Source organism: Microtus oregoni, unplaced genomic scaffold (genome assembly GCF_018167655.1).
Source record: "Microtus oregoni isolate MIOR12 unplaced genomic scaffold, Mior012 000004F_ref0000308, whole genome shotgun sequence".
NCBI classification, from domain to species: domain Eukaryota; kingdom Metazoa; phylum Chordata; class Mammalia; order Rodentia; family Cricetidae; genus Microtus; species Microtus oregoni.
Window position 1 is genome coordinate 46,188,652 of NW_024543063.1, and position 26,692 is coordinate 46,215,343.

General features: G+C 45.6%; 1 protein-coding gene across 2 annotated transcripts; it reads left to right on the top strand.

Annotated features, from left to right (window-relative positions):
• Window positions 1-26,678, top strand: Phaf1 (phagosome assembly factor 1). Of its 2 annotated transcripts, XM_041650404.1 has the most exons (16): window positions 2-313; window positions 7,510-7,592; window positions 11,135-11,218; window positions 14,612-14,655; window positions 15,488-15,567; window positions 15,825-15,919; window positions 16,956-17,053; window positions 17,137-17,249; window positions 19,353-19,486; window positions 19,770-19,853; window positions 22,133-22,215; window positions 22,819-22,862; window positions 23,244-23,287; window positions 23,408-23,466; window positions 24,327-24,399; window positions 25,214-26,676. In XM_041650404.1, the coding sequence occupies exons 1-16, from the start codon at window positions 250-252 to the stop codon at window positions 25,298-25,300; spliced, it is 1,269 nt and encodes a 422-aa protein (XP_041506338.1). In that variant the 5' UTR covers window positions 2-249; the 3' UTR covers window positions 25,301-26,676. The 2 variants fall into 2 exon arrangements, with proteins under 2 accessions (XP_041506339.1, XP_041506338.1); XM_041650405.1 differs by lacking the exon at window positions 11,135-11,218 and having other exon boundaries at window positions 1-313; window positions 25,214-26,678.
• The last annotated feature ends 14 nt before the right edge of the window (window positions 26,679-26,692 follow it).

Below are 26,692 nucleotides of genomic sequence, written 5' to 3' on the forward strand. Positions count from 1 at the left end.
GCTTTTGCTGCAGTTGCTCCGGACGCTGCTGCTGCTGTTATTACCGCTCCAGCCGCGGCTGCTGCCCGGGAGGTGAAGGGAGGTGAAGTGTGTTGTTGTGTCGGTGCTGCCGCCACCGCCCGGAACGGAGTGGCGAGCCGGACGTCCGCGGACTGGCGAGAGCGGCGAGTCAGCAGCTGCGTGGTCTCCTCAGGCCGGGTCCTGTCTGCGCTGCCGCAGGGAGGCCGCCCGGCCCTGCGAAACGAACCAATGCTGGACCTGGAGGTGGTGCCTGAACGCTCTCTGGGGAACGAGCAATGGGAATTCACACTGGGTGAGTGTGGGGTCCTTTCAAGACTCTATCCGCTGGCCGCTGCTTCTCTCCGGCCCCTTCCGCTGCTAGTCTCTGCCCCAGATACCGATGCGTCCGCCGCTCTCCATTTTCGTACCCTCTGGTCTTTCGGTTCCAGGCTTTCGAACCCGCTTATTCCGTCAGTCATGGGATAAGCGATGCCCTCGCCTAGGGCTTCAGCAGGGTCCTTCTTAGGAGCTGTAGTACTAAGAATTATAATAATAGCTGGTACACTCCAAATACTTAGTGAAAAGGCCGTGCTTTTTTTTTTGAATTTATCTCTAGTAACCGTCCCTGAGGTCTGACCTGACGTCTGAGAATCAATACTGTTGTGCCCATTTTGCAGACTATGTTAAGAAATGAGTAGCACCCCGCGATCAACCTTCTGGTCACTGATCTGTCTTTGGTTTTAGAAAGAGGCAGAGGGGTCGGGGGACACGGGTTACCTTTTTCAGGAGGAAAACCTAAGCTCCTATCTCATAATCAGATGGTGCAGGAAATTGAGCTTGTTTTGTTCAAGGAACTTCTGACTTGTTTTCTTCTCTTCTGAAATGCAGCCTTAACGTGTGATGTCGTAATACTAGATGCCCGAGTTAAAAGTTGAGCGAAGTGGAAATTGCACATAGCTTTGTTTGGTCACTTTTGGGTTAGTTGGCCTTTTATGCGAACAAGAATGTTTGCATTTTTAGTAACTCCTTTATGGCAGCGCTGAGAAAAGAGGGTGGAAAACAGGTGTTGCCGCTGCTTGTTTGTGTGGGCCTGAACCTCTGTCACTCCTAGCCTGAGTCAACGGCTCCATTTGATTATAGTTCATCCTTGAGTGTCGAAGATCCAGGTCTGTAGAGGCAGCGTTTGGAGGATACAAACTGGGTAGATTGCTGGAAAGAGCCTGCTGGGACTCGGTGGCTGCCTGCCTCCTGCCTGTTGTAGAAGCCAGCTTCATCAAGGAGTCTTGGCTCTCTTCTCTCAGAATTTAGACTGCCTATTCCTATAGAGTTACCAAAATTTAATCTGCTATGAAAATGTTCCATTCAGCCTCTTGTGAGGCACCAGGAGCTTGACTGAGAAGCTAATGATGTTTGGCTTCTAATTAATATCCTTTTCTCCCCTGACCTTCCTGGATTGGCTTAGAACCATAGCAGCTTCAGGCTTACGATGGTATAATTAGAGTGTGGTTCTCTTGTTTGATTTAGTGAATATAAGAGATTGGTTGGGGTAAGGAAATTTCCATAACACTGAGCTATATACCTCACTACCAAGGGCTTCCTCTGGTAAATGTTTGACAACCCACCCCCAAAGCTGCCAGTTTTCCAGAACCAAGAATTAGAGTAGTTCTTTCAAACTGTCTTTGCAATAGCCAAAAATATCAGCAGAGTTGAGCTCAGGGAAGAACTCAGGCTTTCTGATTACTTGTAAACATTTTCATTATTCTGTTTTTAAGTTGGGTTTCATTTGCTTCTTTGTTTTTTAGACAGTTATTAGCCCAGACTGGCTTCAAACCCCCTATGTAACTGAAGTTGATTTTAACTTAAAATATAGTACTGGAGATGAAACCCGGTGGCAAGCACAGGAGTGTGCCACCGTGTCCATTTAAAGTCTGTGCAGGAGTGTGCCACCGTGTCCATTTAAAGTCAGTCTGTGCAGGAGTGTGCCACCGTGTCCATTTAAAGTCTGCAGGAATGTGCCACCGTGTCCATTTAAAGTCTGCAGGAGTGTGCCACCGTGTCCATTTAAAGTCTGCAGGAGTGTGCCACCGTGTCCATTTAAAGTCTATGGGATCGGGGGGGGGGGGGCTTTTTTTGTTTGTTTTTGTTTTGTTTCATGCTCATTGGTGTCTTGCCTGCATGTATGTCTGTGATGATATCGGATCCTCTGGAACTGGAGTTACAGACAGTTGTGAGCTGCCATGTGGATGCTGGGAATTGAACCAGGGTCCCCTAGAAGAGCAGCCAATGCTCTTAACCTCTGAGCCATCTGTCCAGCTCCCAAGTCTGTTTTTTTAAATTTGTTTAGGGGGGAAGTTCAATAGTTGAGAGCACTGGCTGCTCTTCCAGAAGACCAGGGTTTGATTCCTAACACCCCCGCCTCTGCCTCCACAGGCACTACGTGCATGTCCTACATATACATATATTACAGGCAGATACCTATACACATTTTTAAAAAAGATGTATGGGGAGGAGCGTGTGAGTGTCAGTCAGTCAAGTCAGAGGACAACTGGCAGGAGGAGTTGGTTCTCTCCACCATGTGAGCAGTAGTGAGCAAACTCGGGTCACCACTTTTGCCTTGCTCACTGTGCCATCTTATTGGCCCTAGAATCTGCAGGTTTAGATTGTGTAAATCCAGGACTGGGTGTAGCGACACAGGGCTTTAATTCTAGGATTCCAAGTTTCGTTTTGTTTTGTTTGTTTGGTTTTGCGACAGTGTTTCTCCATGACCCTGGCTGTCCTGGAACTCAGCTTCATAGACCAGGCTGGTCACAGAAATCCACCTGCCTCTGACATTTGCCACCACACCCAGCAAAAGACTATAGTTCTTTATAACTACATTATTAAAGAAAATGGGCTCATTTTAGAAATTACCCAATGAGATATCGAACCACAAATTTTAAAAACGAGGATTTTTTGGGTTTTGATGTTTTTGTTTGTTTTGGGTTGTTATTGTTGGTTGGTTTGGTTTTGGTTTTGGTTTGCTTTGGGTTTTTGAGACAGAGTTTCTCTGTGAGGTCTTGACTGTCCTAGAACATACTCTGTAGACAGGTTGGCCTTAAACTCATAAAGATTTGCCTGCCTCTGCCTCCTGAGTGCTGGGACAAAAGGCGTGTGCCCTCACCTCCTGGCTTATTTTCATATCTGTCACTATACTTTGTTCTCATTTGATCCCCTGCCCTGCCCTTTCCTTTTTTCCCTCTGCTTGGTTTTCCTTTCTCCACTGAGAGGTGAAAGGTAGGATCCCCTGGAGCTCTGTGTGTGTGTGTGTGTGTGTGTGTGTGCGCGCGCGTGTGTATGTGTGTATTTGTGTGTGTGCTCCGTGAGAGGTGAAAGGTAGGATCCCTGGAGCTGGAGTTACAGGCAGTGTGAGCAGCCCAGTACGGGTGCTGAGAACAAAACTCAGGTCCTGTGGAAGAGTAGCAAGTGCTCTTAATCATAGAACCGTCTCTCCAGCTTTTGGATTTAAATGTGGGTTTCTATACTAGCTAGAATGTCTTGCATCACCCTGGACCAGCAACCTCAGGCCTGTCACTAATACTGTTCCTTTTCATCTTGAGTAATGAAAGGACTGCATTCTGCTGGGAATGGTCACATGGCCTCTGTGCCCGGGGAAGCTCTGTGGACTCCTAGATCAGTGATAGTCTATCATGGGGAGGGATGGCACAGGGCTCTACCGTCACCTAGTCTACATGTTACTTCAAGTGTGTTTTGCAGTAAATTGCTTAATTATCACAGTGTATGTGGCCTAGCATTTTGCCTATGGCAAAGGGGCAGAGAGACATACTTAAGAGAGTCTTCCTCTTTCTCAGGGTTCCAACCTTCAAGGAGTAGCTTCCTAACAGGCTTTTATAATCATCTAGAAACCAGTCACCCATGAATTTAGCTAAGCTTTTGTTTTGTTTTATCTTTTGAGATAGGGACTCCCCGTGTAACCCTGGCTGGCCTGAAACTCACAGCGGTCTGCCTGGGATTAAAGGGTGTGTTCCACCGTGGCTGGTTTTCTGGACTCCATCTTTAATACCAGCACTCTTCACAGTGAGTTCCAGGCTCTGTGTGTGATGGGGGTAGGAGTGTAAATCAGTTTTCCACTCTCAATCTCCCCTAATCCCAAAACTACATTTGGGGCTGTTAGGTGGGAATAAGTATGGAAAATGAATCTGCTTTAAAAGTATGGTCATAGGTTAGAGAACCTGGCAATGTTTCCCTTATCACCACAGTGCTGCAAGATCCTCTTCATTGCCAGCTAACCTTTCTTTATCGAGTAGGTGAAGCTGATAAACACATAGCTAGCCAGCAAGAGATTTCCTAGTTCTTACTGAACCTGTGCAAATGCAGATGCATCTGGGCCTGATAATCATGGCCTAGCATTATGATGGAGAGCTGCATCCAGCCTCGCGGCTGCCTTCCTGGCCTTTGTAAACACAGGGACAGGAAAACCTCAGCAGACGGTTTGACCACTGTGGATAAAGACACTGCACATTGAAATAATGGTTTCAGTAGGACTTGAAGAATATATTGATGTGGCAGCATATGTCTGGATTTCTTTTAGTTTTCTGAGGCAGAATCTTGCCCATACTAACTAGTCTTGGAACTCTGAGCAGTCAATCCTCCTGCCTTAGTATCCTGTGTGCTGGGATCACAGGCCTGAGTCACTATGCTTGGCTTGGATTTGGTTTTGAATCTCATCTTTAGAATACCTAAAGGCAGATTTAAAGGGTCATTGGAGAAAATGTTCTCCAGCATTGCCCTATTGTACGGAGACAAATGACTTGCTGTATCCAAGATAGCATGTCAGTCTGTGGGATATGCTCACGAACATTGGGAACTGAGTAGGAAATTATCCTACTCAAATAGTTCATTATTGTAATACATTTTACTATAATAGTTCATTTTATTATCATAAAGGATATGTAAGATATTGTGGAGTGAGAAGGGACTTGACCTAACCTCAGGGCTCAGAGAAGGATTGGTATTAACCCACAGGAAAAAAATAAGTGATGTATACAGGAAAACATAATTTTGATTTATAATTAAATTTTGATTTATAATTAGAGTGTGGTGTACTGGCAAAAGAAATAATAGCCAGGCATGGTGCATCCTCCCACTCCCCATTCCCAAGACTCATGTGGTTGAGACAGGTGAATCTCTGAGTTTGAGGCCACTCTGGACTGTAGTGATCTCCAGACCAGCCAGGAGTACACAGTGAGAACTTGTCTCAAAAATAATTTTTTTCCTGGAATGCTAACCTTGTTTGATGTTAACTCTCTGGGACACTGTAAAAAGGCCCTGGGCTCATGAGAAAGAAGGTAGTCTGTTGCAGGCTTCTTTTTGGAAGTGCAGTTTACAGACTAGATCCAGAGAGGCAGGGAAAGGAATGTAAGAGGTTTTAACTTAAGATACACACACTGAATGTTGGAAGTAGTGAGAGACCCAGAATACAGAGAAGATTAAAAAACAATTTAATCTGTTTAAATCTTATTTACCTTTAGTTATACACAGAAAACAGATTGACTTTCTAGTTAGGATCTGGAAAGAATGAGACATAAGCAGAAGAAATAATGCTGTGCCATTGTGTGAAATATAGCCTGATAAGCCGGGCGGAAGTGACGAGGGCCTTTAACCCTAGCACTTGGGAGGCGGACCTGAGTTCAAGGCCAGCCTGGTCTAAGGACAGCCAGGACTGCTTCACAGAGGAACTCCGTTTCGAAAAACAAAACAAATACCCTATCACCTTTGAAGACTGAGAAAGATGGCTGAACAGCAGGAAAGAATGGTATCTGTGGAGAAATGGGAAGACCGTGGTGTGAGACCTGTGTGTTCTGTCTCGGATGTCTATAGCACAGATGATCTTCCGTTGCAGGAATGGCATGCTGCATAATATATCCAAATTGTTCGTATTCTCAGCAGCTTTGTCTGTTGTGCATTAGACCCTATGCTATAGAAGACTGCGAAGTGTATTAATTGATTATAATTCAGGACTGGAAGTTCAGCTTAGTAAGGGCTTGTCTAGCAAACATGAGGATCATCTCATTTCAATCCTGAGTACTCATTAAATATAAATTATCTGGGTGGTGATGGCACACGCCTTTAATCCCAGAACTCAGGAGGCAGAAACAGGCAGATCTCTGTGACTGGACAATCTGGTCTACAAGAGCTAGTTCCAGGACAGCCAGGGTTGTTACACAGAGAAACCCTATCTTGAAAGACCAAAAAAATTAAAGGTATAAAAATAAATTAAAAAATTAAAGATTGGGTGTGGTAGCAGGAGCTTGAAATCTCAGCACTGGAGAGGTGGAGACAGGTGCATTCCTGAGGCTTAATGGCCAGCCTAGCCTGCTTGGTGAGTTCAAGGCCAATGAGAGGTGTTATTTCAAAAAATAACAAGGCTCCTGCAGAATTTTCCTTTGGCATCCACTTGAACACACGTGTGCACGTACACACATGCACATATTAAAGAATATGACTTTTGGCTTCCTGATTGATTGTTTTTACCTTTCTTCAAACTGAACAACAGTTCCTCAAACGAGAATGCAGTAGAATTGTTTGAATGGGATGGACTGCAGCTTCTAATTCTTCGTCTAGAGCATCTCATCTGAGTGTGGTCTTCCTTCAGTCCCTCTTCTTCCCTTTCTTTTGTCACTTTGCAACACAGAATAAGTGCTGTAAAGTCATAAATAAATAGGTGGTCAGCTCTGAGCTGGGAAGTCAGACAGTGGTAAATAGCCCTTCCTGTCATTGTAGTCAATGTCAATGGACCCTGAAAACATACTTTTGTTATCGCAGTAAGTCCCTAGAATGTTGAAGGTGTCGGTTCAGCTCACTTAAACTAGAGGTAAATGTCGGTCTGCATGTAATTGGCCTTGCCTTCAGAACTAAGTATTTAAGCAATATTTATGGCTTTTTTTTAAAGTGGGAATTAAATGAAATTCTTTGTAAAATAAGTTGTTTTTGATCAGTGTGTGACTTTTGTTTGTTTTGTTTTTGATACTTGCGTCAAATTACAATCCTCCTGCCTCAGTCTTATAAGAACTGAAATTTAAAACTTTAATGAATTCTTGTAAGCCATATGTCTTAATACACTCTACATGGGTTGTTGTAGATGCCCGAGGCAGAGAAGGGAGCAGTGTGGGGTTATAGGAAACCAGTACAGTCAGGACTAGAAGCTTGGCCTCCAGAGTCATGAAGTCTATGATTTTCCTGCCTATTCTTGGTTCATGCTGACTTTGTCTTTGAGCTCTTTGACTGCTTGGGATCGGTTTGGCTGTCCTATTGCTAAGAAGCTTTTCTCTATGTTCCATTTCTCCCCTTGGGCAATCTTGAGTGGTTCCTTGGTCTTTGCTTTTTAGCTTTATTCTTACTTACTGTAGTGACCACACTGTGTGCATGCAGGCTTCAGAGCTCAATGCTTCCCACTGTGTAGGTGTCAGTAAATGGATAGACCAAGTAACCACATGGTGTCCTTTATTGCAGGAATGCCCCTGGCTCAGGCAGTGGCCATTCTTCAGAAGCACTGTCGCATCATCAAAAATGTCCAGGTTCTCTACAGTGAGCAGGTGAGTGGTGGCTGACTTGTTTACTGAAATAGAAGCTTTGGTCAGTGAGTGAGTTTACCTCCAGAGAGGACGCTCTGGGGAGGCTAGCTGGGGGAGTTGCTGTGCTCCAACATTAGAGCCTTAGGTCAGCTTTCAGGGTGTCTTGGTTTGGAAACTTTGGTCTTGATAATCTAGTGCTGCCAGGTTTAGAAAGAAGATCAGTTTTAAAAAAAAAAAACCAAGACAACTAGACCTGCTTTCTTGTTTTGTTTAAATCTGTACTTACCTACTGACTCTTAAAATGGGGACCTTTTCACGAGAAGTCACCTCAAGCTGTCTCTGATTTTCTAAAGTGCTTGTCACCTTTTGTGATTAAAAGTGTCTTTTCTGCTTTGTTGGTTGTCTGAAGTTCAGAATTACTTCAGGAAAGATCTCTAGGTAGCAGGCTACATGAATTGAAAGGAAGCAGCGCTAGCTAGCTCACCCCTTCCCTCTGTCCTCTCCAAGACCATCTTCTCTCCACTGAGCTCTGAAGCCTGCAGTTCTGTGATGTTAGAACATAGGCTGCTTTGTGAATTAGCCTTTGTGTTGCAAAGCTTTGGGAGCTGGTTTGAGCCTAGAGGCCAAAGGCTGTCCCTGTGGCTTTGCTGAGACTCTGAGTTCTGACTGGATGTTTTAGTAAGTTTCAGCTCTTAGAGCAGATGCAACTTGTTTTTGACAAGAAGAATGTTTTAGATTATAAGCGGGTAGTATTTCTGTGAAACTTCCCAATTTGTCTGACAGCAACGGCTGTCTTAGGCCTATTACCACTACCATAGGTACATTCTGCGGCTCTGTATCCCTTAGCTACTCTGAAGGGTCTAGGAAGGGAATGCGGTCTCCAGTCAAGTACTCAGGGATCATGTGGTATCTGCTACACATATGGAACTTGACAGAATGTACAGGGGTTCCTTGAGTCAACAGAGTGGGTTCTCATTTAAAGGATAGATGGTGGCTCTGTCAGCTCTTTACTCTCAATCATTCCTAATGTAATCTGACAGGTAGTGGCCATTAAAACAGGAAGTGGACTTGCTTGTAAATAAGATTGCCACATCTGAAGACTAGAGGGCTTTGAAATAAGCTTTATGCTTTCTAACCATTCTGTACAAATCCTTGGTTCTCATATCACTCATTGTTCCAGTCTTTGCAAGAATGTAACATTATGTTCATTTCCTAGTATTTTCTTTTAATTGTATTAGTTTTTGCCTGTGTGAATATGTGTACCACATGCATGCAATGCCAGTGCTTGCAGAGGCCATGAAAGGGTATAGAGTCCCTGAAACTGGAGTTAACAGATGGTTATAAGCCACAGTGTGGGTGTTGGGAACTGAACTTGAATCCTCTGCAAGAGCAAGTGCTCTTAACCACTGAGCCGTCTCCCCAGCTCCTCCCTAATGTCTTCTGAGCATCTATACCTATTCGTAGACACAATTGGCTTTGGAATTTTAGGTTTTGTGTAGCCAGGGCTGGGCTTGAACATCTGAGCTTCCTGTCTCTACCTCCCAAGTGCTAGGACTACAGACGGGTGATACTATGTCCAACCAAAAACATGGATTTTTGAGTCTAGCTCTGCATTCCTCCTATCTTTTAGTTGTGTGGTTTGTGAAAACTTAACGACCAGTTTGTTATTCATATATTATTACAACAGTCTCTTGAGACAGCCCTGGCTGGCCTGTAACTCACCTCTGCCTCCCAGATGCTGGGCTTTGAACAGTGTTTGACAAGGAGCTAAAGATGCTGTTGGAAACTGGGCTTTGGTGGCATACGCCTGTAATCCTAGCACCTGAAAGGCAGAGGCAGGTGGATCTCTCTGAGTTTAAGGTCAGCCCGATCTACAAAGTGAGTTCCAGGACAGCCAGAGCTGTTACACAGAGAAGCCCTGTCTCCAACAATAACAAAAAAAAAAAAAAAAAAAGTGCAGTTGAAGCTCTGATATGGTACTGTTTTTCAGACAGGATCTTAATGTGTAGTCAGACTGTGACCCTTCCGTGTAAGCTTCCTAAGTACTGCGTCACAGGTATGTCAGCACACTGCCCTTGATGTGGTGCTCCTTAGATGTGGTTCTGTCCTGACCTTCTTTTTCTCTACTTAATTTTCTTTTTGCTTCCAAGTGCAGAAAACATTTTGTTCCTAAGAATTATTTTTCATTCTGTCCTCTCCTCTCCTCTTTCTCTTTAGTAGTGCTGGGGATGAGACCTGGGCCTTCGAGTATGCTAGGCAGGTACTCTACTACTAACGTACATCCCAGCGTGGAAGTCACACCTTGGAACTTAGCGCATGAATATCAGGTAGACTCCATCTCTTTTAGAAGGCAAAGCAAGTGTTGATGCTGCCACCGAAGTCTGCTACCTTGTGTGAATCTGTGAGGGAGGAGAACACATGGTTTAGCTAATTCCAGAAGGTTTTTTGGAGGTAGTTTCCCTATAAGGCCTACTGGGGTAGCATCAGACTTTCTAATTTATGTCTTTCTCTCTCTCTCTTTTTCTCTCTCTCTGGTTTTTCTAGACAGGGTTTCTCAGTAGCTATGGAGCCAGTCCTGAAACTCGCTCTGTAGACCAGGGTGGGCTCTAATGCACAGAGATCCGCCTACCTCTGCCTCCCGAGTGCTGGGATTAAAGGCGTGCACTACCACTGCCTGGCTGTCTTTGTCTCTTAAAACCACACCTCTGTTACTCATTTTGTTTACTTTAGTTATAAATAAAAACCAAAACCAAGTAAAAAAAACTTTAGACCTTTTGAACAACTTTGTGCCAGTTGGGTTTGAAATAGGGGTGTTTTTCCCTTTGGTTTGTAGTAGTCTCGGTCAGTTCTGTGAGTCTTTAAGACACCCTGCCCTCCTTATCCCCAGAACAACTTTAGGGGAAAGAGGTGACAGTTCTCCTAGCTAGGAACCAGAGGCATGAAAGTTTTAAGGGACAACTAAGGTCATCAGGGCTCTGTTCAGAGATGCGTCCTGCCACTCCCCACAGCAGTGGGCAGATGTAGAAGTGTGACTCCACTTGGGCTTTTCAGAAAGAAGCATTTATGGGATGGGATGGGGGGAAGGAAAGTTGAGTCCTTCTCTTTGTTACTGCTAGTTCACAAGGTGTTTCTTATTCCAAGAATTTGATCCAAAATACTCAACATGTGATTGCTATGGATATTACCAAGAGCCTGGGTGCAGGCATGGCTTCAGCTGACATACAAAGCCAGGCCTTGCTGAGTTTGGATACTGAGACTTTTCACATGACATGTCCTACTAAAAGAAAATGACCTGTTTACTCACTTAATTTTGTCTGTTTCTCCCGTGTGTTTCTACTAAAGTCTTAAAGGGAAAGGCACACTTTAAAGCAGGAGTTGCAAGTCAGACACAAGAGACAGTACATTCTGGCAGTTTGTTTGTTTTTAAATGCTTTCCAGCTTAGTGAGTTGGGGAAAGGGACTGTCTGACATCCCCTCTGTAGTGCACTTTTGTTGTAGGGTTTTTCAGGAGGAGCAGGGGAATAAATCAGTTGTTCAAAGTGTGTTTTATTTTTGTTTTGTAGTCTCCTCTAAGCCATGACCTCATCCTTAACCTGACTCAGGACGGGATCAAACTACTGTTTGATGCTTTCAATCAGAGACTTAAGGTAACAATAAATGATAACTATAGTTTCCTATCTGGCTGATCCAGTCTGTCTGGAGTTGATTAATATGTGCTGTTGTGAGGTGCTTGGAAACTTCTAAGTGGGTGTAGACTTCTGTGGTTCAAAGACCACAGTGTAGAAGACTGAAGCTGTGCCTATTACTCTAAAGGTAGAAAGATGGAACCGAGCTGGGATGGCTGAGAAGAGCTTGTGTTGTCCTTTGCTCAGGTGCTAATAAGAGAGTGTTGTAGATTTAGGGGAGCATGCCAGGAAGAGGAGAAAGAGTGTTGGTAAAAATGCTGTAGAGAAGTTAACCCAAGTCTTGTTTAAAAGATGCTGAGGATGGAGCCTAACTGTAGACTTTAGTTGGGTTGCATGTCTTGTTTTTCTTCATTTTTACACCAGACAGTGACCTAGAAAATTGAAAATGGACATTTCTTCTGGGGCTTATGGTTTGGTTTATGCTACCAGTAGGAGTTGATTCTTTATCCCCAGTAGAAATTTAAGTAACATGCTGGTGTGCAGGGTATCTTAACTGCATTGGTGTGCAGTTCGCCAGCACCTGTTCAGTCCAGGATGTTTTCAAATGCTGGACTGCACAGGTTACTCATGTGACACCAAACCAATGCCTCAGAGTCATGAGATTAAATAGACACCAGTGTTCCTGCGTGGGCTATGAAATAGCCCTTCTGAAAGGTGACATGCTTTCCAGCTCTGTCATCCGGTCACAAGTGAGCTAGTAAGAAGAGAAAATAGGACATGGGAAGGATTTCTTCCTTGGCGATCCTTCTAGGTTGTTGGTCAGCCATAGTTGTAGCTGTCAGAGGGAATGCCTGCATCTTCTACAAGCAGGGCTTCTGGCTAAAAGTAAACAGTCTCTGTCAGCATAAGGTCCTGACCTCAGTGAAATGGCAGGCAGTTTGGCATGGTGTACTGCCATCCCGGGCCTTCTGAAGGGGACCCTGGCTACCTTCTGAATCATTCTGTCTTCCTTTGCAGGGCCTCTCTTAGCACCAGCTTCACCACTTACAAGCTTCATGCTGCCTTTAAGTAGGTACATATGAGGTGGACTTACCCAGTGCCCTCCCTGTACAGAATAAGTCATTACTCATTAAGTGGCTTGCTAGGACCAGTGAACAGCTCACTTAAGTTTAGAGAAAAATTTGTCTTCAGGTGCCATAAAGGCCCCAGCAGACAGCAGTTCTTTCCAGTAGGAAAGATTCGAAATAGCTTAATAATAGTGGAAAGGTTTTTAATTGAGTCAGTGTTATGTTTTCTTATTGTGTGTGTGTGTATGTCTGTGTCACAGCATACATGTAGAGGTCAGTTCTCTCTATATGGGTCCTGAGGATTGAACTCGGGTCCTCTGGCTTGGTGTCAAGTGCCTTTACCCTCTGAGCCATCTCACCAGCCCCAGTGCTAATGTTAAAAAAAGGTTAAGGACAGGGCTGGGAATATATATTGGTAGAGTGCTTACCCTTGGTTCATTCCCTGGCACTTACAACCAGAAGTGGTAGCACTTTAATTCTAGCAGTGGGAGAGGCATGAGGGTCAAGAGTTCAAGATCATCCTTGACTACATAGAGACTTGAAGACCAGGCTGGGCTGCTTGAGACTCTGTCGTCTCATTTAAAAAAAAAAAAAAAAAAAAAAAGGAGCCAAGTGTGGTGGCACACACATTTAATCCCAGCACTCTGGAGGCAAAGACAAGCTGAGCTCTGCGTTCAAGGCCAACCTGGTCTACAGAGCTAGTTCTAAGACAGCTAAGGCTACACAAAGAAACCCTGTCTTTGAAAAACCAAAAAAAGGAAAGGAAAGAAAAAGTAGGTATATTCTCTTGTCAGAAGTTGGGTAGGTGCTTTTGAATGTCCCAGTTTGTGTGCCAGGGCTGATGCTCCTCATGACCTCTCCCACATCTGAGCTCAGAATGGCAGGACATTGAGCCTGCTCTGCTTGTGCCATCCCCCACTGGGGGAATAAATGACACCTCCAACCCCCAACCAGCTATGGCGTTGGCTGCCAAGCCATGACGTCACAGTTCAAGGACTTTGTTGTATTTATTACTTGGTCCCAGTAATGCCTGAGTGTTCAGTGCCTTTTCATTTGTCTCTGCCCTGACTCCTGGCATTTCATCTGAGGCTGAACCATTAAAGGGACAACTTCACAAAGGCCCTCAGGATCTTCAGGTTCAACCAGCTCCCCTTTATTAGGGATATAATCTAATACTTTCGTACGTGTTCTGTACTGATGGACCTCTTCCTCCATCATTTTATATTGTAAATAAAGTAAGCCAATTTGTGGAGTTGTTTTGTTTTGTTTTTTCAAGACAGGGTTTCTCTGTAGCCCTGGCTGTCCTGGAGCTCACTTTATAGACCAGGCTGGCCTCTGCCTCCCTAGTGCTGGAATTAAAGGCATGTGTCAACACACCCTGCTGGTTTTTGTTTTTTTATAATATTATCAATTATGGCGCGGGGCCTAATGTGGTGGTACACACCTTTAATCCTAGCACTTAAGAGGCAGGGGCAGGAAGGTCTTTGAGTTCAAAGCCAATTTGGTCTATATTGTGAGTCCCAGGGATACATAGTGAGACCCTGTCCCCCCCCCAAAAAAAAATAATAATAATAAGGTAGTGTGGAAGAGGAAAATGTCTCTATTGAACACATGGCATCAACAAACTGGGTGGATGTGTTTCCTGGAATGTCGTGTTGTCTTGTAGAATGATCTGTGTTCCTGTATGACTCAGAGTGGATTAGATGTAAGGACCTTGATCGAAAGCATCTATGATCAGCTGATCAGCATTTAAACAATATCAGAAGAGGGGATGTTATGGCTGGGTGTGGTGTCATACACACCCTGTAGACTCAGCGCCTGGGGGAGCTGGGGGAGGCAGAGGCAAAAGAGTCATTGGAAGTTGGAGGGCAGCCAGGGCTACATAATGAAATCCTATCTCCAAAAAAAAAAAGAAGAAGAAATTTATGAAGGAAAGTTATCATTTGTGTTTTTCTTCCTGATTTTGTTCTTTATTTGGAGATGGAGTCTTACTGCTTGCTCAAACTAGTGTCAGATTTATTACTCAAAGTGATCATCTTCAACCTCCGGAGTAGATAAGACTCCTATCTTACAGTGCAGCATCCTACATGGCTCTTCCCCTCCCCAGGCTTAAAAGATAATGTGCTGTGCTTACAGGAAGTCTTAGTGCTGAAGCTGAAACCATATTAAACATGTTACATTGCTAAACTGTGTCCTTAAGTTTGCTTTTGGGGAGTATGCTTTGCTTCAGACAGAGCCTCAAATAGCTCAACTGGCCTTGAATCCTCCTGCTATAGCCTCTTAAGTACATCTGTCTTTGTTTCCACTTGAATGTTTACAGCTCCTAAATAATTTGTTTACTTTTTAGGTGATTGAAGTTTATGACTTGACAAAAGTAAAGTTAAAATATTGGTAAGTATTTACTTATTTTTTTATTTACTTTTCAGATTTATTTACTTATTCAGATACCAGTTTCAACAAGGATACCACTTACCAGGGTAGAGGCCTGGGGATTAGAAAAATAAGTAAAGAGAACAAAGATACAAGTGATGAAAATAACAAACAGCATAGGATAGTATCGAGAGGGAGTTCCAGTGAATACTGAAATCCATTTGCTTAAATATCCCAACCCAAAAAGGTAGGAGTAAGATGAAAAAAACTACATTAACATGATACAGTGAAATGAAGAAACCAGTTGAAGGGTTGTGGGCTACATTCTAGTTAAACATTCTCTTGCCAGAATAAGACAAGTAACGCTCACACCCTAGACCAGAATGTCTGCAGGCAAACTCCTCCCTGGGTGAAATCCATAGTTATCTTCCTAAGGGAGAAGGAACCTAGTTGGATCCTTAGACTTTTGTTTGAGGAAGAAACAGATCTACTTCTTAGTACCTGAAATACCAGGTCTGGATATTAGCCACCTGTTGACAACATCCTTGAGAAAACAGAACTGTCTGATCTAAATCAAGGTGGGGCAGAAACTTTGAAGGAACAGAAGTAAATTCCAACTCTGACCATTAGTCAAGATAGAATAGGCTCACAGTTTTGGGCCTCCACAAGTAAATAACTCTTATGAATATAATGGCACCTGGGAAGCCAAGGCAGGAGGTTTGCAGTGTTTTCAAGGCCAGGCAGGGTACGTAGCAAGATTCTATCTCTTAATAAATAATAACTTCGGCTACCATTGCTCATGATCTAAACCCATCTTATTAAACCTGGTATTAAAAATACTTGTATTTTTCAGTGGAGTGCATTTTAACTCTCAGGCCATCCCTCCTACCATTGAGCAAATTGACCAGTCTTTTGGCGCAACACACCCTGGAGGTAAGCCAAGTTCATCTGATTTGTCTGGTCATTAGAGGCACCCCAGAGCAATAAACCTGATGGGTGGTACCAGCTATCCTCATCTCAAATACTGGGATGGGTGTGAAGCGCCCCCCACCCCTGTTTTCATCCTGTGGGTCAGTTCAGAAACTAGACATAAGGAATTCTCTTGCTGGAGTCATTACTTCCTGCCAGTTTGTTTGTATCAGAAAGCAGATACCAGTCAACTATGTCATTCTTTCTCCCTCACTCCACAGTGTACAACTCTGCTGAGCAGCTCTTCCACCTCAACTTCAGAGGACTGTCTTTCTCTTTTCAGCTAGACTCGTGGATAGAGGCTCCCAAGTACGAGGTTGGCATTTCCTGTCCCTTACTTAGTATGTTTTATTTTCCAGTGTTCATGTGGAATAAGAAACTGGCTAGGACACCTTTCTTTGGTTGCCTTGTCTTTGAATTTTTTTGGGTTTTTTTTGATTTTTTGTTTTTTGGGGTTTTTGTTTTGTTTTGTTTTCAAGACAGGATTTCTCTGTAACATTCCTAGCTGTCCTGGAACTAGCTCTTGTAGACCAGGCTGGTCTCAAACTCACGGAGACCCACCTGCCTCTGCCTCCTGAGTGCTGGGATTAAAGGCGTGCGCCACCACTTTAAGGGCCAAGAGAGAATGGGTAGGACTGACAGGAAGAACGGGGCTCAGATCAGCATTCCTAGGAAGAGAGTATTTTGTGCTGCAGAGGACATTAAGGCCTCTCATATTCATATCCAGCCGTTTTCTATCTTAGATATCCTAAACAGATTGGTGAGTTCATTCTCTGAATTTCCAGTTACTTGTTTCTTTAAAGATGAATAAGCCAGAAGTGGTGATGCAATTTGTAATCCCAGTACTCAGTAGGCTGAGGCAGAAGGATCCCTGGTTCAAGGCCAAAAGGCCAACCTTGAACAAGGTGAACCTTGTCTCAAAAATAAATGAATGAATGTATGAATGAATGAATGAATAAATTTGAAAAAGCAGTAAGACTCAAAGATGAAAGGTGTACTTGCTTATCTAGAGTGAGTTAGTCGTCTCAGGCAAGTTTGAGCAGACCGGTTCTATCTATCTATCTATCTATCTATCTATTTATTGTGGTTTTTCGAGACAGGGTTTCTCTGTGGTTTTGGAGCCTGTCCTAGAACTAGCTCTTGTAGACCAGGCTGGTCTCGAACTCACAGAGATCCGCCTGCCTCTGCCTCCCGAGTGCTGGGATTAAAGGCGTGCGCCACCACCGCCCGGCAAGCAGACCAGTTCTTAAAGACCATTTCTGCCAGGGAGGACTAGATGCTGAGCCGTGTGATCTACATAATGTTCTCAGGGCACATTAGAGTGAAAAGTAAAATTTTTACCTTGTTTGCAGCCCAATTTTGCCCATGGTCTAGCTTCTCTTCAAATACCCCATGGAGCGACCGTGAAACGAATGTACATCTACAGTGGAAACAGCCTCCAGGATACCAAGTACGTGTGAGGGACATGAGCTTGGTGCTGGCCCATGGCCTCTCGGGGAGGGAGGATCGTCTTGTTCATTTCGTGCCTCCTAGGGCTCCTGTGATGCCCCTGAGCTGTTTCCTGGGGAATGTATATGCTGAAAGTGTGGATGTTCTTCGAGATGGAACTGGACCCTCAGGATTGCGGCTTCGCTTGCTCGCTGCAGGTAGGTTCCCCATGGGACCCATGTAGAGACACTCAACCGTCTGAAGCTGAAGTGTCTGGTACGGTCTCCTTCCTGGTGTACAGACATGTTTATCATTACTACGTTCCTATGCTGGAAAGAGCCCACCGGCTCTCAGGTTTCCTTATATGAACACTAATCACAGTTGTGAAGTCTCTACCTCCCAGAAGCAGAGTGTCCTAATACCATCACCTCAGTAGGTTCAGGTTCAGCCATGTAGTGAGTTTGAGGACAGCCTTGTGTACAGAGTGAGTTCCGGGACAGGGTTTCACTGTATAGCTTTGAAGCCTGTCCTGGCGCTTGCTCTGTAGATCAAGCTGGCCTCAAACTTATAGAGATCTATCCACCTGCTTTTGCCTCCCATGGGCTGGGATTAAAGGTGTGCGCCACCACCACTTGTCCAAGATAGGGTTTCTTCTGTGTAGCCCTGGCTGTTATAATTTAAAAAACATTGATGGGGGGGCGAGTCATATCATCTTGTGACAGGGCTCACGTAGAGGGTGTTTTATTGAGGGAACAGAATGGAAGTGGGGGAACCGGCCTCTGGAGACAGGCACGGTGGAAGAGAGGAAAGACCAGTCGAGAGAAAGGAAGCAGGCAGGGCGGCCTTTTATGAGGGGGCATAGCTGTAACTGATGTAGTCAGGACCCGGAGTAGGCAAAGAGCATCCTGCCAGGTGACAGGCCAGCATAATGCCTGAATGCTAACTCCGGCTTTCCCGGAACTCTGTAGACCCAGGCTGGCCTCAAAATCAGAGATCCATCTACCTCTGCTTCCTGAGTGCTGGAACTAAAGGCACGCACCACCATTGTCCTCCTGGTTTTTGTTTGAGGTTTTTGCAGTGCAGGTAAACAAGTCCCCTGCTTAGTGCTTAGGCAAGTTCTTTGTAGTCTTTGCTGCTCAGTTGTTGCATTTGTAAGATAGGTGTCATGGCAGTGGGTCTTCTGGAGAAGTGGTCTTGCAGGGACAGCTGGTTGGTGCTATTAAAAGTACTTCTTTGGGGCTGGAGAGATGGCTCAGTGGTTAAGAGCACTGACTGCTCTTCCGGAGGTCCTGAGTTCAATTCCCAGCAACCACATTGTGGCTCTCAACCATCTGTAACGAGATCTGGCGCCCTCTTCTGGCCTTCAGGCATGGAGGCTGAACACTGTGTACATAATAAATAAATCTTTAAAAAAAAAAAAAAGTACCTCTTTGCCTGGCACTCAGAGGCATGAGGCAGGCAGGTCTCTTGAGTTCAAGGTCAGCCTGATCTACAGAGCAAGTTTCAAGAAAGCCAGAAAGTGACTCTGTCTCAAAAACCCAAAACAAGAAGGAAAGTGTACATCTTGACATGCATGATAGTACCTACTTTTAATCCCAGCACTCAGGAGGCTGAGGCAGAAGGATCATAAATTTGAGCTTTTTACTATCCATGTTCATAATATCCGCTGCTGCAGGTGGTTTTAATGTCTATGTGATGACCAGACCACACCTAAATTTGGGGAAATTTTAGGGAAAGACTGTTTTTTTACTAACCAGTATTTCATTGACAACTTGCACAGTGTTCTGTCTAGCTCATGGAGTTTTTTCAGACAGGGTTTCTCTGTACAACAGCCCTGGCCATCCTAGAACTCTTAAACCAGACTATCCTGGAATTCTGAGAGATCTGCCTGCCTCTGTCTCCTGAGTGCTAGGATTAGATGTATATATATATGTCACCATGCCCAGCAAGAAATGCACATTAAAGATGAGAACACAATAGCCCAGGCGGTAGTGGTGCACACCTTTAATCCCAATCACAGAGTCAGCGGATCTCTTGAGTTCGAGGCCAGCCTGGTCTACAAAGAGCTAGTTCCAGGACAGGAACCAAAGCTACAGAATAGATTAATTCTCCAGAATCCTGGCAGTATTTTCAAGTAGATAGTGGTTTCTCAAAGTCTTGCTTAGTTAAGCCCAATTGACCTGGTATTTACACTTGAATGCCGTCTTGCCCTTTAACTAGACCTGGTAAGTCGGGTGGTTAGCTTCTTGGAGCCCCCATGACCTTGGGTTACAGTGTCTCCAGTCCTAACCAGAACCTGACAACCTTTCCCCTGTCTGCAGGTTGTGGACCCGGAGTATTAGCAGATGCCAAAATGCGAGTATTTGAGCGCTCGGTGTATTTTGGCGATTCTTGCCAGGATGTCCTTAGCATGCTTGGCTCTCCACACAAGGTCTTCTATAAATCCGAAGACAAGGTAGGGGAAGGTATTTGCGTGTGAATAGGCAGCCTTTACCTTTATGCACCCTGCTTTACTGTGCAGAAACAGCTTTGCTGTTTCCCATAGAGTCTGTTCCACTTGAAGAAAAAGCTTTTCTCTGAGCCCGCTGGGTCTAATGACTCGGAACTGTCCATTGTTGTTACTGCCCACTTTCCACATTAACAAATCTGGGTCCCCACAAGGAACACTATGTATAGACATGCTTTAACTAGAAACTCTCTTAAAGGGATTTTAATTTACTGTTATTTCCCCCCAACAGATGAAGATCCACTCTCCTTCCCCTCATAAACAAGTTCCATCCAAGTGCAATGACTACTTCTTTAACTATTTCACTCTCGGAGTGGTGAGTGTGGTGTGTTTCAGTTCTGTTGCCATAGGCTGAGCGCGTGCGCAGCAGTTACCTTCTGAGGAATCGAGGAACTTTAGCTCCTCGTAGTTGTGCTGGGTATTGTTTTTCATAGGTTCTGGTACCCAGTGTAGATATTCCTGCCACCAAAAGTACTGAGAAATATTGGGATTTTGGGTTTGCTGTACTTTTTTAAAAATGTATACAGTATTCTGTCTGCATGTATGTATACCTGCAGTCCAGAAGAGGGCACCAGATCTCATTACAGGTGACTATGGGCCACCATGTTGTTGATGGGAGTTGAACTCAGGACCTCTGGAAGAGCATTCAGTGCTCTTAGCCTCTGAGCCACCTCTCCAGCTTTTAGGAAAAGCATGTCATATGGGAACTATGGAAATCACTTGCATTAAAATGGGGAATTATCCTGTAATATATAAGACACTCCTGGAGTCAGAGAGAAACTAGAAAGGACCAGGCAGCAAGAGTGTGCTTTTGTATTTTTAGAGGGAGCGCCCCAGAGATACCAATGCAGCTATGTGGTGTGGACCTAAGGCACCAGGTGAAGTTGGTGGCAGCCATCAGGATTGGGACTCTGACTGGTGGATAGGATGCATGGCAGAGTTGACTTGCGCCATGGGTCATTGTTGTTTTTTAACTTTTGTTTGAGACAGGGTCTTTTTATGTAGCTAAGGCTGCCCTCAATCTCTGAATCAACTGATGTCTGTGATTAGAGGCATGTGTTACTGTACCTAGCTAGACCATGAGTCATAAATTAGGTTTGAGCTTTCCATGGTCTGAAAGTTCAGAGGCAGAAAAGTCGGTTATAAAGAGGTAGGAAAAAATACTAGGTATACCTAAATGGGAAAGGCCAAACACAAGCCAGGAATCCTTGGGATTGGCAGGAGGGGATGGTGCTGTCATTAGTGCTGGTGATGGTAATGAGAACGATTGTCAGAGTCCAGCTTCAGTGGGGTTCAGGTCCCAAAGGAGGTGTGGGGTCAGCAAGGGGAGGAGGGAATTAACAGGATCTGAGGATGGGGTGACTGCTCGTTTATTGACAAAAGGCTAGAACTTTTTTATACTCCATAAGTGCACAAAAGATTAAATGGGAAAAGGGGGGCTTGGGACCAAGGATTGAGGTAGCTAACGTTAACCTTGACCAGTTAATAGGTCCCACAGTCCTGTTAATGGAAGGGCTGGAGCTGGGGAGAATGATTCCTTTTTAGCCAGCAGGTTCTTTCTCCAAATCCCTAAAGGCTCTCTAAATGCCTGACCTTGGGAAAAGGACTCTATAATGCTGTGTCTGTAATGGAGTGTCCATTATAGAACATCAAAGTTTTTGTCTGGCTTAGTGTATCCAAATAGCCAAGGTTTAAAGCAAAGACAAAGCTGAACAGATATTACTGTGAACCTGAGTAGCCCTTAGAATTCATAAACCTTGATTATCAAGTATACCTTATTTAGCAGTCATATGTTACTTATCTAAGCAGCTTGGTGTTAACTTGTGTGGGAATAGGCAGAGTTAACACGCAATATGATTCCACAGTGGTGGGGATTTTTTTCCAATGAATTATTTTGTTTAAAGCGGTTGCCCTTGTATATATCCTGCCCCTCCACTGAAGTCCACACAAAAATTCTCAAAAAGGAAGGCGTAATAGTGAGAGTCACTGAAAGTGAGTGAAGATAGAAGGAGCTGGAGAACTATGGTCCACAGAGTCGAAATGCTGGGACCTTGCCAAGCAGCAGTGGTCGCCTGCAATCCACAAAGGATGGCAAGAACGGATGACTATTGTTAGCTGTTTCTAAGGAAGTACAGTGAGAGATGACCTGAGATCCCTGACTTCGCAGTGCGCAGGATCTGGGAAAGTTGGTAACTGTAGGAGGAACGGTCAGTGGGTGGCATCAGATTCAGGTGTGACTCCGAGTAGGTTGAATTCCGTGAGTTGTCAGTTTCTGTAAAAGCAGGAACTTGGCTGTGGCATTTACATAGGTGTCCCGAGCCTTTCAAGAGTGAAGTGCCCTGAATCTTCTTGGTGACTTTTGAGCCAAAATCTACATTTCACTTGGCTGTTTAAATTGCCAAGCAGTGGATCTGTAGTCCCTTTGTCTGCCAAGACCCCTGCACCAAAGATGCCAAGCTAAGGCTGCTGGGAATATGTGGGAGGAAGCTGCTAGCATTCTCATGGTTGAAGATTCCAAGTTGGAATGTTTCTGGTAAGGCCCCTGACCTGCCTTGGTAACTTTTCCTCCTTGAGCATCTCTGTTTTCTTTGTCAGGACATCCTCTTTGATGCAAACACACACAAAGTGAAGAAGTTTGTCCTGCATACCAACTACCCTGGGCACTATAACTTTAACATGTGAGTACGCCGTGTGAGCAGGAGGAGCTGAACTTTGTGGTGCTGGTGATTGAACCCAGGGCCTTGAGTGGGCTATGTAAGCACTTTACCACTGAGCGACACTCAGTCTCTACCTGACACTTCTGTTTCGTGGGGGATAGAGAAGTGCTGAGTGTCTGCTGTGCCCCTGCCCCAGTACTGAATGCTGTACATCTGTGCATGGACTCGGTTTACAAACAGGGAGATGCAGGCAGAAACCGTTAGATCTTTTTTGAGATAGGGTCTTGCTTTATCGCCCTGCCTGGCCTGGTCCCCACTATGTACTACAGTCGCTCGGGCTGACCTTAGATCAGAGCATCCCCATCTCAGCCTCCTAATGCTGGGGGGTTTCAAGTAGGAGCCGCCAGGCCCCACTAGAAGCCTTTATAGCTTATAAGTGAGTGTTTTTAGACCTAGAAGCCATGTCCTTTTTCTGTTTGCCTTCAGTTCCTGAGTTGGGCCTTCCCTAGTGAAGGTTGTCAAAGACCCCAGACCGGGGGTTGGGTTCTGGCTTTTCTGGGATGGAGATGTGAGAACAGTTGGGCCTCCCTGAAAATAGCTTTTCCTTATTTACCTTCTTTCTAGTTACCACCGCTGTGAGTTCAAGATCCCACTAGCCGTAAAGAAAGGTGAGTGCAGAGTGTCCTTGGGCTAGAGGGGAAGAGCCAGCAGAGTGCAGTGGTCAGGCTGGTCAAGTGTTTGCTCACTGTCTCCTCCCCAGAGCCTCAACTCCTCTAGGGTGGGTCCTTTGTCTTGGAGGCCATGAAGGCCTTCTTCCGGGACTGTTGGTTAGTGGATAGAGGCGTTTCCTGTCTGCAGGTTACCATCCGGTACTCCTTACACATCCTTTGTGCCCACTGTCAGTGGAGCTCACACCAAGACTGACCTCCACAGCTTTTCCTTTCCACGTTCTTCCCAGCAACCTGGCTTTGCTCCCTGTGTACTCTATGGCTGGGACTGTAGGTAGCCAAGGCCAGCCAAACCCAGCCTGTACCACCTTCTCTTTCCAGAAAATGCAAGTGGTCAGACCGAAACGTGCACAACCTACAGCAAGGTGAGCTCTGATTTTCCTAATAGTCCGAGGTTAAGGTGACCGGGCTTCGGGCTGTAAGCTCTGGGCAGTCACAGAGTGTATTAGTCCTGGTGACCCCTGCTGCCCCTATCCCTTTTGCAGTGGGACAACATCCAAGAGCTTCTGGGCCATCCTGTGGAGAAGCCTGTTGTCTTGCACAGGTATGTGGGAGGTTGCTGTGTCTGGCCACCCCATGCTGCTCCTTGAAGCTCAGAAGACTCCAGAAAGTCTAGCAGTGGTCACTGTACAAATTACACAGGTTTCTGGAGTAGTAATAACTGTCCCAGATCTCCATTGATGTGGGGAGGAATTTATTTGGCTTGTACAGCTGGATTAAAATCCATCATTGAGCCGGGTGGTGGTGGCGCTCACCTTTAATCCCAGCCCTTGGGAGGCAGAGACAGGCAGGTTTCTGTGAGTTCGAGGCCAGCCTGGTCTACAAGAGCTAGTTCCAGGACAGGCTCCAAAACTACAGAGAAACCCTATCTCGAAAAAATAAGACAGAAAAATAAATAAAATCCATCATTGAGGGGAGTCAGGGCAGGAGCCATGGAGGGAAGCCACTTACTGGCTTTTTTCCATGGCTTGCTCAGTGTTTTCTTTTTGGGGGTGGGTGGGTGGGTAAAGTAATCTCTCTGAAGGCCTGCACCATGCCCAGCTACAGCTTGTTTTCTTACACAGCTTGGCATCCCCTGCTCAGAAGTGGCACCACACACAGTGGCCTGGGTCCTCCCTCATCAGTCTATAGGAATGCCCTACAGACATGCCCTCCTACCAGCCTGTCAGGGGAGTTCCTCGGCTGTGGGGTCCTCTCCACAGGCGGCTGTAGTTCTGTTGAGGAAAGTGGGAACTTTGTTTTGATCTTTGAGTCATAGAGGAATCTGAGTTTCATGGAGCTGCTGCTTAGCGCTTGGCCTTGACACAGTCATGAGAGACCTCAGCCAGTGACCCACACCTCTGAAGCAGCCTTCTGCTGCTTGGCCTTCGTTTTGCTCTTTAATTGTGGATTCTCTGGCTTCAGGTCCTCATCCCCAAACAACACCAACCCATTTGGCTCCACATTCTGCTTTGGTCTTCAGCGGATGATCTTTGAGGTAAGTCCTGGAGGCCAGATAAGCTGCTAAGGGCTTTGAAATTACATCAGGAACAGGCAAGTGACTGAGGCGAAATGTGGGGGGTTCCAAGCCATGCTGAGCAAATGATCCCTTCCTCATCTCTGCTGTCTAATAGTTCAGAAATTTTGGTACGAGAGCCAATGAGATAGCTCAACAGGTAAAGGCACACGCTGCCAGGCCTGAGGGCCTGAGCTCAGTCCCTGCTGTCCACATGATACAAGAAAGCAGTCTCCTGAGAGTCGTCCTCCGACCCCCGCATGTATGCTGTGGCAATGCATGCCCCTTGCCACAAACAAGATTAATAATAATTTAAAAAGGAAGAATGGGTTGGGGAAATCGGCTTCAGAGCCTGAACAAGATGAGCCTGTCAGTGATGCCTCAGTTTGTATCAGGCAGCAGCACAGCAGGGCAGAGGAACCTCAAAGCAAGTGTGACCACATGTGGGTGTGCTGGTGTTTGAGTGGCGTGTGGATGAGTGGCCCTCGAGACGCCACTGGTCTGAGAGACTGGGGATCCGGTGTTTTCAGGCTGTCTGGATGCCATACTTCAGCAGGCCCTTTGCACTTGCGACAGACTAGATAAGGGAGTTTGTAAAGGCCACGTACCCTGTGAAGAGGGCAGACCTTTGAGCAGTAAGCCCCACTGACATGAAGAAGCTGGTGCTTCAGGAAGTGCAGAGCCCAGACCTGTGTGCAAGTATGACGTGCATACATCCTCTGGCCACCCTGTCCTGGGGACCTGTCTGCCTGCATCCTTCCCTCCTGACCCGCTTGCTGTTCTCTTTTAATACCAGGTCATGCAGAACAACCACATTGCCTCAGTGACCCTGTATGGCCCCCCTAGGCCTGGTGCCCACCTGAGAACAGCAGAGCTGCCCTAAGGACATCACTACCCATTCCCTTCTGTCCATGGAACTGTGCATCACATCCAGCTCAGTGGGTCTCTGGGCCACCCTGTGTGTTTTCTTGGGCACCTTGGCAGTGTTGAAGGGCTCTGGAATTCGGAAGGGTTCAGGAGTGGGATTTGTGTTGAGTCCTCTACCTTGGGACAGAGAACCAAGATAGCCCTCTGTCCTAAGCCTGCTGTTGCCAGCAGAGAACAGTCTGCAAAGAGAAGCACAAACTTTGGGCCTTGATAACCTGGACCCAGGGCCTCTCAGTTATCGTGTAATGAAGGACATGTCAACCCCTGTCCTGCACACATAGGGAAGATGGGCTCTTTCTCTGGCTAAGGAAATAGGTATCTAGCATGAGAACAGGGTCCTGCTTTTGGCCTGACATTGCCGTGTGGTCCTACGGTGAGCAGAGCAGGCGCCATGTCCATAGTACTGGGTTGCAATATTTGCACTACATCCACTTTAGCTACTTGATGAGTTGGCTGTGGCTGGTGTGGCCCACATGCCCTTTTCTGTTTCTTTTGTGCGAGTGCTCCCTGCCATGCCCAGGTGGCACACCTAAGTGGTCGAAATACAGTTTTGTACCAGGTATGTACCCGGGCTGGGTTCCCACTGTTGCTCTGGGAGCCAGCCTTCAAGGTCACTTGTGTCTCTTGGTCCAGCCTGGCTGACAGGGCTGCATGTTTCCATCTTGTTTGCCTCTTTTATTTAATGCCAAAGTGTTAGCCAAAGACACCTTCCTCCTTCTGTTACATTACAGCATTCTGTTGTGCACTGTGGGCCAGCTCCCTGCCCCACTTCTGGGCACTGGCCTGGCCTGGCCACTTGGTTTAAGGCCTAGGGGCTCAAAGAAGATTGGGCTGCTGCGTTTCTTACATGGGTCTTGCTAATGGAAAGTAGTATATATGTGCTTTAAAATATTAATCCTTTTGAAAAGAATTGAGAAGAGAAACATAATTTTGTCCCATTTTTAATATTTTGGTCTAGCAACTTGTGATACATAGATGACAATTTTGTGAGTTTTTCAAATGTGTGTACAGATTTTTGTAAATAATGACTTTTGTAATTAACTCATGTACAGCCTCATCTTGTATAGTTCATGATGAATGTGCAGGGGGCCTGCCCCAGCTGTCTGTATGGTTCCTGGGCCTACAGCCAGGCCTGTGTGGCACTCCTATGACTGATTGACAGGTGTCTTCCCATTTGGACCTTGGTCTGGCCAGAGACCCTGCACATCCCACTGTCAGGGTAGCCAGGACTGTTCCCATCCTCTTGAATAGAGGAAACCTCCTCATCCCCTTTCCAATAAAGCACCTATGCCCACAGTGACAGCTTCCCATGTGCTGCTGCTGGGGTGTTTGTACTAAAATGTGAGCT

Bases quoted from the DNA above. Each gene is read 5' to 3' on its own strand.
- Phaf1 (XM_041650404.1), top strand. From the start codon at position 250: ATGCTGGACCTGGAGGTGGTGCCTGAACGCTCTCTGGGGAACGAGCAA. The intron at 15,920-16,955 runs GTTGGCATTTCC...CCTTGTTTGCAG, and splicing joins TAGAGGCTCCCAAGTACGAG to CCCAATTTTGCCCATGGTCT. The intron at 22,863-23,243 runs GTGAGTGCAGAG...TTCTCTTTCCAG, and splicing joins CCCACTAGCCGTAAAGAAAG to AAAATGCAAGTGGTCAGACC.